General features: G+C 46.1%; 3 protein-coding genes across 3 annotated transcripts; 1 reads left to right on the top strand and 2 right to left on the bottom strand.

Moving 5' to 3' along the window:
- Positions 1 to 2,796: 2,796 nt before the first annotated feature.
- COCMIDRAFT_38750 (uncharacterized protein) lies at positions 2,797 to 4,412 on the bottom strand (the record flags this gene model as incomplete). The annotated part of the gene is made up of 4 exons (XM_007692003.1): positions 2,797 to 3,104; positions 3,160 to 3,351; positions 3,408 to 3,980; positions 4,034 to 4,412. 4 exons carry the CDS (start codon positions 4,410 to 4,412, stop codon positions 2,797 to 2,799), a joined length of 1,452 nt encoding a protein of 483 aa, XP_007690193.1.
- Positions 4,413 to 5,505: 1,093 nt separating this feature from the next.
- On the top strand, positions 5,506 to 7,517 carry COCMIDRAFT_38749 (uncharacterized protein; the record flags this gene model as incomplete). The annotated part of the gene is made up of 5 exons (XM_007692002.1): positions 5,506 to 5,635; positions 5,688 to 5,768; positions 5,814 to 5,959; positions 6,015 to 6,814; positions 6,863 to 7,517. 5 exons carry the CDS (start codon positions 5,506 to 5,508, stop codon positions 7,515 to 7,517), a joined length of 1,812 nt encoding a protein of 603 aa, XP_007690192.1.
- Positions 7,518 to 9,159: 1,642 nt separating this feature from the next.
- Positions 9,160 to 11,590, bottom strand: COCMIDRAFT_7254 (uncharacterized protein; the record flags this gene model as incomplete). The annotated part of the gene is made up of 3 exons (XM_007691995.1): positions 9,160 to 11,052; positions 11,104 to 11,315; positions 11,374 to 11,590. 3 exons carry the CDS (start codon positions 11,588 to 11,590, stop codon positions 9,160 to 9,162), a joined length of 2,322 nt encoding a protein of 773 aa, XP_007690185.1.
- Positions 11,591 to 12,050: the final 460 nt, after the last annotated feature.

Raw genomic sequence — 12,050 nt, 5'->3', positions numbered from 1 at the left:
TACTCTACACCACCCAATATTCGCAGCCATAACAGTAACATTATCCAGATCTTTCTAGAGCTTTTGAAATAGCACGTTTCACAGATGTTTAATCTGTATCGTAAAGCTACGCCCAAGACGACAAAACACATAATTAAATACATATTTGTAATAGCAGCGGTAGTTGGCTTATTTAGTGTAGTATCTAGATCTATAGACGTGGCTAAGGTCATATATAATAATGCTTGTCGACTCCTACTAGAGAAGGTTAGTACACCTCTCTGCATAACAATCACTTATTAATATCACATAGTACCATTCGTTGCAGTATACACCTAGAAGCAATTCATCCGCCCTTAAGGTTATAACAACGGTATCTAAGAGACTTCTTATAATATCTATATTTAAGTTGACTTAACTTATAGTTTATCCTATTGAGTGTGTATGGACTATACAGTGGGAATAATAGGTATTACGAGCTAGAGGACGCCTTCTAAGGCAGTCTCTATACAGCAAGTCACTTATTGTACCTTATTTAAGTCTCTTCTTTCGCCTTATATCTCTTAGGCAGTTACAGAATACGCTAAAACCTTAAGTAGTAATATCACTAAATCAGAAGATACAGAAGCAACGAAGTAATAAAGAACTTATGCCTATCCCAATCCCTTGGCTTAACTAACTAGCTATGCGATAGACTACTTAAAGCACTCTACACTCTAGACTCTTACCGTGTTATTATTATGCTAAGACCACATTCGAAAATGTGGCACGACGTAGCACGCTGCGCAACACTAAATAGTAAATTAGCCTAGACTATTCTGGCTACTACTAGGATTATCAATAGTAACGCCTATGTCTATAGACTTTCTTTAACCCTGGTATCATTAGCTTCGCTTGTACCTTATTTATAGTCAGCACTTCGGCCGTCCCGGGATTTTAATGGTAGAGACGTACCTCCTACGCCTACGAACCGTCTTTATAGACCAGATTTCGTAGAATTGGCTACTGACACCTGCGCGCACGTGCAACATTTGGAAAATTGCAAGAGCCTATCGGAACTCTCTCTGTACCATGCGATGTGCATTATGCTCCATGCGAGACTCACGGTTCTGCAGTCCTTGGTGTACACCGACCGCAGCTCGATCCAAGCCGATGACCGGGCCGCTGCACTGTCAAAAAGTATCAACATTTGGTTGAGAAGCCATGAACACGAAATTGCATGTTGGCATGCGGAGAGATTATTGGCCGCCGCGGAGAATATCTTGCCATCCGTACAAGTGGACTCCAGACGAAACATTGAGGTACCCGACAACCAGCAATACTTTCAACACGAAGCGCCTCACGTACCGTCCGCAATATACTACGCAGTGCTGGTTCTGTATATCAAGGCTGCATTCGGCGATTCGGAGCTTTCACCGTCGCAGATCCGAGTGCCAATCTTGAGAGGCGAAAAGATATTGTCTCTCCTTCGAGTACAGGTAGCAAAATCGCTGGCTCGAGCAGTGCGCGAAATCGGCAATCTACATATCAAGCAATAAGGTATTTGCATATTAAGCATGAAACCGAGTTGCAAAGCCATTCAACTCAATGGAATGCAACGACAAAGAGTCAGTCGTGTTAAGCCATTCGCCTCTGCCTGTCTCTGCCAGCCTGTCTCAGCCGTGGAGTCACTACTTTTAGCCAACCATGGGCAATAGCTATAGGCAGTAAAGTGTTGCAGCCTGTATTTAAGCACTGCGATATTCCACTATCTTCGCTCTTTAGACTTCCACTTCATTCATTAGCTTCGTGCTAGGAAGATCTCAAACCTACTTTGGAAGTGCCCACTAACTTCTAACTCAAAGGGCGGACAGACTTGCGTGGCAAGTAAATGCGAATGACCTGAAGTAAGCCGTGAGTTATGCATGCTATCGTCCTTGAGACAGAGGTGCGGGTTTCTTCGACTTCTCGTCCGTTGCATAGAACAAGTTGAAAAACAACAGGAGCGTCAACTCAGTCCCGCAATTTGGAAGCAAAGTCAGGATATCATTGAGCGCCCGACATTTACATCAATTGCTATCCCATCTTTTGATCATTAAAATAATAACGAGTAATAAGAGCATTGGGATAACTGGCTGGTGATATGTCGTGTGTGAGCACCCGTCCCTCGAAAACTTCCGCGCCTTTGACATTCATTCCGGCTGCGTCGCATAGGTTTATTAGACGAGCTCCACTTCCGCAATTACGCATACTAATCGCTTCCCTTACATACCTCACAAAGTCAGGGGACTCAGCAAGCGATTTCTCGGCGCCGGATACGTTACAGGGTTGGCACAGGATGTCAAGTAAGGTCCGGTGAGAGGGAGCCTGCCAACGTCTTGACATAAACAACGCACTCAATGGAGGAGATGCTGTGTTGCGGAACGGTTCCAATGACTTCGATGTTGTCGTCTTTTGGGGTCAAAATACTCAAGAAGTGCCACATAGCGGCATCTACAAGATGCGAGGCAAAACGCCTGTCTCTACTCTCCACGAAAACTATCTTTCACTTCTTCGACGTCCACCTCCGTTCAGTCGCTCACAGACCTGGCGCTAAAGCGTGCTTCGATGAATTTGTAGATGTCATTCAGAAAATCGACGCCGTGAAACGTGCGCAAATACTGAGCAGAGAACATAAGCTGCTCCTTCTAATTGTTACGGAAGCAAGAAATCGAACTTCGTCATGTGTCAGCATAGGTGGTCACTCGGCACCATCGAAATACAGCTCATATCCCCCGATGATGCACCAGGAAAAACCATGGATCCTAAAGAACCGTATTCAATTTGCAAAGATGACATCTAAAAAGTTGAACTAGTGCCCAGAACATCGTACTTGGCGAAGATATCTGTGCAAGCTGCTTGATAGCTTTCCTCGACAATACTTCGTTTGGCTGTAGATCGAACCTTCATCTCGACAGGAAAATCCTTCACGCACAAAACCAAACCTTTATTGTAGCCGGTGGTTATGCTGCTGTCTGGTATAATGGATTTGCCAGTCGAGGGATCGTTTGTGAATTCAATGTCAAACGCCCAGAGCATCTTCGATACGACGGAGAAGAGACTGCGTTCAGCAAGATGTATGCCAGGGCATATTCGTCGACCATTCCCTGCGGCTGGAGTTAGTTATCAGGAGGTACGTTTCCAGCGAGCGAACAAGCCTACCATACGCGTAATGATCGCGCTTCTCTGGGTCCGCAACATTGGCATACTCTGCAGAGAAAGCTGTCCATCCTTGAAATCGATTCGGGTCGAACTTGTCAGGATTTGGGTACCGCTTCTCGTCCTGATGTATTGCCCAAGCGTTGAGAAGTAATGTCGATCCCTTTGGTAGCAGCTGGTCATCTAGCCAGACATCTGCCGCTTTCAGTTCCTGCAACTCGCAAAATGAAAATATTCGTGAAGATGCTAACCTTCGGACAGTTGATGCGGAATACCAATACCCCCGACCGGCCGCCACCTCAGGACTTCTTTGATGATAGACATCACATAGGACAAGCGGCCGACATCTGATATATTAGGTATGCGATCAGACGAAACCTCACGGTCAATCTCGGCCTGTGCTTTCTTTTGTATATCAGGATGCAAAACCATTGCTAAGGCGAAGTTGAACAGCACAGTTGCCGAAGTATCGGAACCACCTTTGATTGCTACTCCCGCATGGTTGGAAATCTCATGGAAAGTTAGGGCACTTTTATCATTTTGATCCAGGATTCGATCGACGATGCTGTTGATGGAGCCGATGCGCTCTCTCCTTCGAAGTACCACCTCGTGTAATCCATCATACAATTCACGCATTGAATCATGTACAACACGCGCTCGGGACTTCCAATTGCCAAGGAATCGCTCTGATACCCAATTCAGGACTGGAAAAACGTCGATGGGTGGAGTGGCACAGATTTGATTGATCGCCGTCCAGTCACGCAATAGCTGCTCGAATTGCAGTATATACGAACTGTTGATATCTGGCCATCGAATGCCGTAAACTGAACAAGATGTTAATCTTTTTCAGGCTATCGTTTTGATGTGGGAGACTCGCTAATGGACAAGACTACGCTGTTCGTGTAGCGTTCGATATGTCGCTTCCAATCGGCCGAGCTTTGCATCATATCGTACAGCATCTGCACAGCTTCGGCCTGCTGGAGCGGCGCGTTCCTGCTAGTGCACACGACTTCCGTCAAATCGGCATGAATCAGCTTGCGCAAGCCGCGCCATTGAGGCGTCGCATCCATCCACAGCAAGTGATCTCCCCCTGTTAGAAGCTGCTGCCGAAGCAGACTGGTTGGCCGGTCACTTGAGACAGCACTCTTTTTGTCCAGCACTTGTTTAACAGCGTGTCGGCCGCTAAGCACAATAGTGTTGCTCGGGCCAACGGTCAACGAATAGACATTGCCATATCGTTTCGCCCATTCGCTCATTCTGTACGTGGGTTAGTTCAGGTTCTATAAGTTTCAATCGCACCATCATTCGTACTGAAGAAACGCTTTGGACGAGGGAATATGAAACAAGTTTCCGAAGAAAGGCGATGTAGGGGGCCCTAGTCACCGTAAGTCGTTCGTGTTTCAATAACTCGACGGCTTCGCTATTCTTGAATTACCATTTGGCATATATCGGCGCTGTCGGCCGATACTAGAACAGGCATAGAAGAATAATGCCAATGGAAGACCGATTGATATGAGAAACAATAACATTATGGTGGCGTTACATCAGCGAGTATTGTTGGTCGGAGCAGCAGATCGGAGAGGTGTATAAGATTCTCGATCAACAGGAATGTCCACTAGTTAGTAGAAGTGAGCCATGCTATATATTGCTGCCATCTTCACTGTCATCCTGGTGGCTTCATGGGCAGAGGCAAGAAAGGACGAGTCTTCGGTGGCTCCATGGGGAGAGGCAGAAAAGAGCTAGTCCTCGGTGACCCCATGGGGAAAGGCAAAACAGGGCTAGTCCTTGGCACCCCATCTCCAAATCACAAGTTGTGGAGCGAGTAGCGTTTCACTAGTAAAGCTAGAAAATTTTCGATGTTTTTGACTGCACAGAGCGGTGCCACGTCAGAGCTCGTCTGAATGGGGTCGCGTGGTCGTTGCAATCAAGGACACCACCTTTAGCCGGACACTACATGTACTTCTGGAATAAGTAATCCTGGGTAAGGGTCTATTTATTTCGTTATCAGGGTCGGTGCAAATACCACCACGAAGTATCAAGCACCCCTTCAGGGGTTAAGAAGTTCTGGGCTAGTCTCTATAACCTCTATGATATGCAGCGGGAACTGGTTTTGGTAGGGTGGATCAGAATGGCGCTAAAGGAAATCAACTACTCATGGGGTTCTGAACATAGCTTGACTCTCCCACTGCTTCCGTGGGCTTGCATGGGGTAGCAGCGTGGACCATGCGGATAGAAATGGTCTCTCAGCGTATTGTATGACCATGTCCTGTCAATAACCGGATCCATCAACGAAGATTTGATTTTTATGATCGGTAAATCCTCAGCTGCTTCACAAGTCTTATAGTCAATATGGCCACCAATGACATGATCAATGCGATCAAAAGCGGGACCGGAAATGCCGACATGACGGACGTCGACTTTCTCGTTGTTGGAACGGGTCCTGCGGGTGGATCCCTTGCCTGCTTCCTAGCCCAGAATGGTAGACTCTGCAACAGCATGTATGCGTGGACTCGTTGCTGACTGAACAGCAGGACTCAAAGGCCTCATGGTCACCAATCGACGCAGCCATGCGGACACGCCTCGGCCACACATCACAAACATGGCGACACTTGGTATGTGAGTACATTATTAGATGATATTGACGTTGATTCTCCAAGATTGTCTTCGCGACATTGGGCTGGACGATGAATGCTACAAGGTAGGGATTAGTAATGATTACATGGCACACACGCGATGGTCCGCGAGCATGGCAGGTGAAGAATACGCGCGCATATACTCATGGGGCAACTCACCCAAGCGCAAAGTAGGTTTGGAAAGTCGCATGAGCACAAAACAAGGGGACTAATACCTGCCCATAGGGCGATTATGAGCTTGCGAGCCCATCTGTCGTGATTGATTTGCCACAGACACAGCTTGAACCAATTCTTACTCGCTACGCTGTTCAAAACGGATTCCATTGTCGGTTTGACACAGAACATGTTTCATTCGAGCAACTTGAGAATGACGGAGGCGTCATTAGTACGCTCAGAGATATGGTCACCAATTACACATATCGCGTGAAATCGAGATATCTTTTCGGCGCCGATGGCGGGCGTAGTCGAATCGCCAAGGCGTTACAGCTCCCATTTACGGAGAAGCCAGGCGGTGGATTTGCCGTCAACCTTCTTGTTGAGGCAGACATGGCGCATTTGATGAAGAGCCGCATAGGTGATTTGCATTGGATTCTGCAGCCCGATCGAGAGACCCCTGATTGGGCATTTCTTTCATGTATCCGTATGGTCAACCCGTGGAATGAATGGGTCGTTGGGTTAGTCATGAGACCAGGGGTAGAAAGGAAAACTAGGAGGCCTGAGGTCTACGTGGGGAGAGTACGAGAGTTGATCGGCGACAATTCTATTGATTTTAAGATCAAGGCCGTGTCGACATGGGCGATCAACGAGACATTTGCAGATGTCTATTCGAAAGGAGATGTGTATTGCCTCGGAGACGCCGTCCATCGCCATCCTCCGAATCATGGACTAGGCTCGAACACTTGCATACAGGATGCTCACAGCCTCGCTTGGAAAGTCGCATATGTTCAACGCGGATGGGCGGGGAAAGCAATATTGTCATCGTATAATGACGAGCGACAGCCTATCGGTAAAGACGTTGTGACTCAGTCAGTAGCATTTCTACATTGTCAGCTTCTCAATATTGACTTTTGCAGTGCCAATGCATCGCTCCGCAACCACGTAAAGATATGGGAGCTTTTTGGCTGCCTTGAACCCGATAGCAAGCAGGGAGCGACTGTTCTAGCTGCACTCAAAGAGAACTTTACCCTCGGCCAGCAAAAACGCAAAGAACTTCAAGAGGCAATCCGACTCACTGATCGAGAAGAGCACGGTCTTGGCATTGAGATGAATCAGCGCTATCGTTCGACAGTAGTCTATCTGGAAGATGAGAAGGACGGGCCGCCTGCTTTTGACAAGGATCCATTGGAGCATTACCATCCGACCACATATCCTGGCTCGCATCTTCCACACGTATGGCTCAGCCACGCAATTCCATCCAAGCCAATATCAACGATTGATCTCGTTGGAAAAGGCTGCTTCACTTTGATCACTGGTATCGGAGGCGACGACTGGCGATGGGCAGCCCAGATGGCGACAAAAACGCTCGGCGTACCACTTGTGGTACGTCAAGTTGGCTTCCGCCAGGACTATGAAGATCGCTATTTTGACTGGGCGAAGCTACGAGGTGTGGCAGAGTCCGGCTGCGTGCTCGTTCGACCGGACTATTTTGTGGTTTGGAGGTGTATGGAATGGGAAGATGGCAAAGCTGAAAAGCTAGTGCATGTTCTTAGAACAGTCTTGTCTCGCTGAGTGCGAAGACGAACTCTTTATGTATGCTGATTTTATTAAGAGCTGATATGTGTATGTACCGTCGTATTCTACTTCTTCTAGATCTAAACGATTGACGATGCTAACGATGGTCACGGGAACGATGAAGATGAGAGAGCTTTGAAGGATATTGTCAGCTTGATTCCAAGATGGCATCACCAGAAAACGCATTTGGTCTCAGCCTTAGATGCTTCTATCATAACAGATCCGGCCACATCAATGCCTCTTTTACCTTCCCTTACACGAACCACTCAATCCATGTCCTAAATCCCTCTCTCCTCCGCCACATCTCTAGCACAAACAAAATGGAAAGCTGGACCTAGAGGAAAAGCAACCTACAAAATTTCACCGCCGCCAACAACTAGATTCCAGGAGATGAGCTGAGCGGAAGTGATGCTATTGCCGGAGGAAATCTTGTCACAAGTGCCACATGACTTTACCAGGTAGAAGCTGTTATAGTTACGAATTATGCCGTCCTGAACTGGGGATAGAGTTTCGGTACTATTGCTAGTTGTGGTCGTCATGAGAGTTGCAGAAGTAGGTGTGTGGCTGATAATGCTAATGCATGCGTATGTATTGGCCTATAGCCCGGTACGGTTGGAGCCAGCGCCGGGTTTCTAGGAGAAGAACTGGGCAGTGGAGATGCTGTTAGTTCTTAGTTGATGCTACACTAAATTACCAACAGCAATATTCTGTGGTGCCCGGATTAAATGAAAATGAAGGAGATGATCCATCACGCTTGATAAGGTGAGATGCTCCTAGGACAAGAGTAGCTTTGAGAACGACGGTGCTAATAAGCAGTCTAGTCCAACAAAAGAGTGACAACATGGTTTGATATCAGAGATCAAAAACGTCGAAGCAAAAGAGTGAGCTGTGTTTGTGCTGTACACAGTATCCGAAGACAGCGTTGGAATACTTATATAACTTACAAGATGATGAAATTATCTCGCTTCATATATATTGTGGCCCCATCGCTGAAAACTTTTGTTTTGTTTATCTCGACACTAGCGCAATATTCTGGGATAGATTTCCACTTGCTTGCGAAACGCGTCATAAAGGTGGTTTCTTCAGCCTTCAGAGGGTCAGTGAGGCACACAACAAAGCTATATGTGCCTTCATGTATGATCCCCAAGCGCTATGACTCTGGGCCAGCAGCTCAGCCAATCGTATTCTCAACGTGGCGGCTATAGCCCCAAGCCTCCAATCCACATCAGTGTAGATAGGCGAGAATGCATATTCAGGATATTCAGCCTTGCACCATTAGTTCCGAAGAATTATTCAAGACAGAAAGGGTCTTAGTGTAATAATAAAAGGTGGCAAGAGGCATAAATGCCAAGGTCACCCGTTTGTAGAACTTGGTACGAAGACAATTTCCATTACTATTCTTGTTACCATTGTAGTCACTATCGTGATACTAGGGTAGTATCACGTTTGTAAGCCTATTACTCTATAATATCCTTGAATCCTTGTCTTTGATAGACTTTCTTTTCTTTATGGATAAAGCCCGGATTGTAACGTGCAAGGAATTAGAAAATGAATCATATTACTCTGATTAAATAATCCTCCTAGACAAAGAGCTGACAAAGATTAAAGCATTAAAACACCATTCAAGGAAAGTAGGACTCTAATATGGTCGGGGCCTAGCCTGATGTATACGGCGGTTTGTATCAATTGCAAAGTCTTCAGGCTTAAGGTTCTCTCTCCATTCCCGGGTTCTCTTAGAGAGCTCTTTCTCGTGCTGAGTAAGCTCACGCTCGTACAGTTCTCGACGCCAATATCTGCCCCAACCTTGAAGATTACCGTCAATGCAGTGGTTCTTCCAACCCCAGGCTGAATCCGCAACGGCCTTCCATATAGCAGTTATATCAACTGCCATTCCCTTTGTAAATAGCATGTGACAGTCTACAGACTCATAAGTAAATTGTAGAGGGGTATTAGACCAATCTCCATCACGTATAGCATCTGCGAAATTGATGTTTGAGATACTACCAGGGACTGAACGGTCAGACGCTAGGGGGTCCATAAGGGTAGCTAGTTGAGTCTTCATGGATCGAGCGGATTCCTCGGGTGTGCTGAAATTTTGAATTGCAAGCTGCATCATAAGGTTCAAGTCGGTCCAAGACATTACTCGTGGTCCACGGGTACCACCAATGGTTTGCATTGGGCCGTAACGTGCACGGCCCCCAATTGCAATAGTCTTGACTTTTTTGATCGTCCGCATGAGGTCCACAAAAACAGAGCAGGATGAAGCACATGTTCCATCTGTGAGGATGATGATATCTTGGGCTTGAAATGGCTGCTGGGTGTAGGATGAATATCTCCCATAGCCATACATACCATTTGTCCAATCTGAATAACTCAAATTAAATCTGAAGAGGCTAGAAAACTGATCGCCGTTGTGGAAACGTGGACCGAAGTAATCCTTCCAGCTCTTGAAATTCTGGCCCTGAGTGTTGGTCATGATGTTGTAATTGTACTCTTGTGCTACCAAGTAATTAGTTGGTATAGTTGAGTTTTCGTAGAGAGGGCTCGGGTATGAAAGCGGGTATTGATCTCCAAGCTTTGAAAGTTTCTCGGTCAAAAGCCTGCTGGCATCGGTTGCATGAAAGCGCATCGCCGCCGAATGATCACGTCCTCTGGGAAATAGGATTTTGAATAGATTGTACGCAAGTGTTTCGCTACCACCATCGTTAGTTTGAAGGTCAATGATCAGCTTCTTTTTTCCAGCTGCTTTAGCTTCAGTAACAAACTTGGCTAAACAATCCTGCGTGACGATTGTGGTATCAGAGCTGTAATCAAATGTTGGTACGGTAAGTACAGCAACATCTGAGTAGAAGCTGTCAAGGTAGAATCCACCATAATTTTGTGTTGACTCAAGGAAGATAGGTGGCGGGTATCCTGGCGGCAGTGGAAATGTGGTTGTCGACGTGGAATTTGACGAAGTGGAGTTTGATGATGTCTGTGAATCAGGGTCATCGTCGGACGTAATTTTCGGAGTGCTGTAATAGGTTTGATACAGGGTTTTTCCATCAGAGATGCCATCAAAGGGAACTGTGAGATAGGCTTTGTTTTCGAACGATCTCTGAGTACCATTCGCAAACCGCAAAATGGTGGTAGGGCCAGGATAGACAGCGTCCATATCCCCGCATGTGTGGAAGTTTCCTTGGTAACCTACGCCTTTCGGTGACATTCCGCCAGCTACAGAAGCGAAGAGAGCATTATAAGTTGCATCTAAATCAGTGCCGTAATCCCACTTTGAATCATTTTCTAATAATGATTGAACATCTTGACCATAAATATGTGTAATTGGCGAAGCCTTGAATGATTTACCACCAAGTGACTCAGCAGTCACATCATCAAAGGAGTAGACACGTGGAAGGTCGTAACCATTTGCAGAAACTGAGACCAGACGAGGAGCCCCACGTCGAAAAGCAAAAGCTGTGCCTATGGAATCGGGGTAGCATTGAAGATGTCCATCATGAGCGAACTGGAAAACTTGGAAAAGTTCCATGCCAAACTTATCTGTTAGCTTCCGCATATTACAGTTGCATAGTAAGGGCAAACTTACTTGATGCTCGTTTGCATAGGCTCCTGAAGCCACCTTTCTCCTGACTTTTTCCAATTCTCCAAATAGATCATAACCAGGTCGAACTTTTCTAGCCCAATCCCATGGTGGGTTCTTGAGAATAAAAGTAGTCGTTTGGAAACTTAGCATTGGCTTGGTGTTATTGACTAAAGCGAGAGCAGCGCTCTGATTGAACGGAACTGAAGTAAGGCAGTCTTGTAAAGTCAGTCTAGCTACGTATCATAAATATACAGCCTTATTTAAAGCTCTTACCATACGCCAGTTTTGCAGGCATAGGTGTATAAGAATCGTTATTCGCTGGATCCGCCTTCCAGACATCACTAAGGTGGGCGACTTGGGCACAAGCACTTGGTCCGGAGGCTCGTTTATGTAATCGGGGATGGTCCAGTGACGCTGGGGGCACACTTGCAGAAAGTCCAGAGGCCACCAAGAGACACGAAACGATGTTAAAAAGAAAGTATTGTATCATGGTTTCGAACTGATCTGACAGTAATGACCGACAATGGTGATTAAGGATTGGATAGAAAAGTAAGGAATGAGCACAATGGTAGGTAAAGACCGACGGGGATGATACATGGAGATGGAATGCCTAGTTGGCGATGACTGAATGTGTGTCCTGAGATCAACCGTGATCTTGGTCATTCTGTAGAATATTTACTACTTATATGATAAAGGTGTAATAAACGCAAGGGCTACTCTGCAAAACTTTAACTTTGCTTATCCGTCGCGTCGCCACCCTCAGCCTAATTTCAGACCGAGGAACGTTGGTATCGAATTTGTTAAGGGTGAAGAGGCCTTCGAACGAGTATGCATTAACCTATGATACAGAAGAAGAAAGATAAGAAGAGTAAAGTTGTCGTACGACATCTCCTACTTTATACCCTCACCCTAAGCTCTTTTCGTACGAAAAGTTCCCGTGACTAAGTATC

Source organism: Bipolaris oryzae, assembly GCF_000523455.1.
Source record: "Bipolaris oryzae ATCC 44560 unplaced genomic scaffold scaffold_116, whole genome shotgun sequence".
Classification (NCBI taxonomy): Eukaryota; Fungi; Ascomycota; class Dothideomycetes; order Pleosporales; family Pleosporaceae; genus Bipolaris; species Bipolaris oryzae.
The sequence above is the reverse complement of the archived record's forward strand: the minus strand, read 5'-3'. Positions and strand labels throughout refer to the sequence as shown.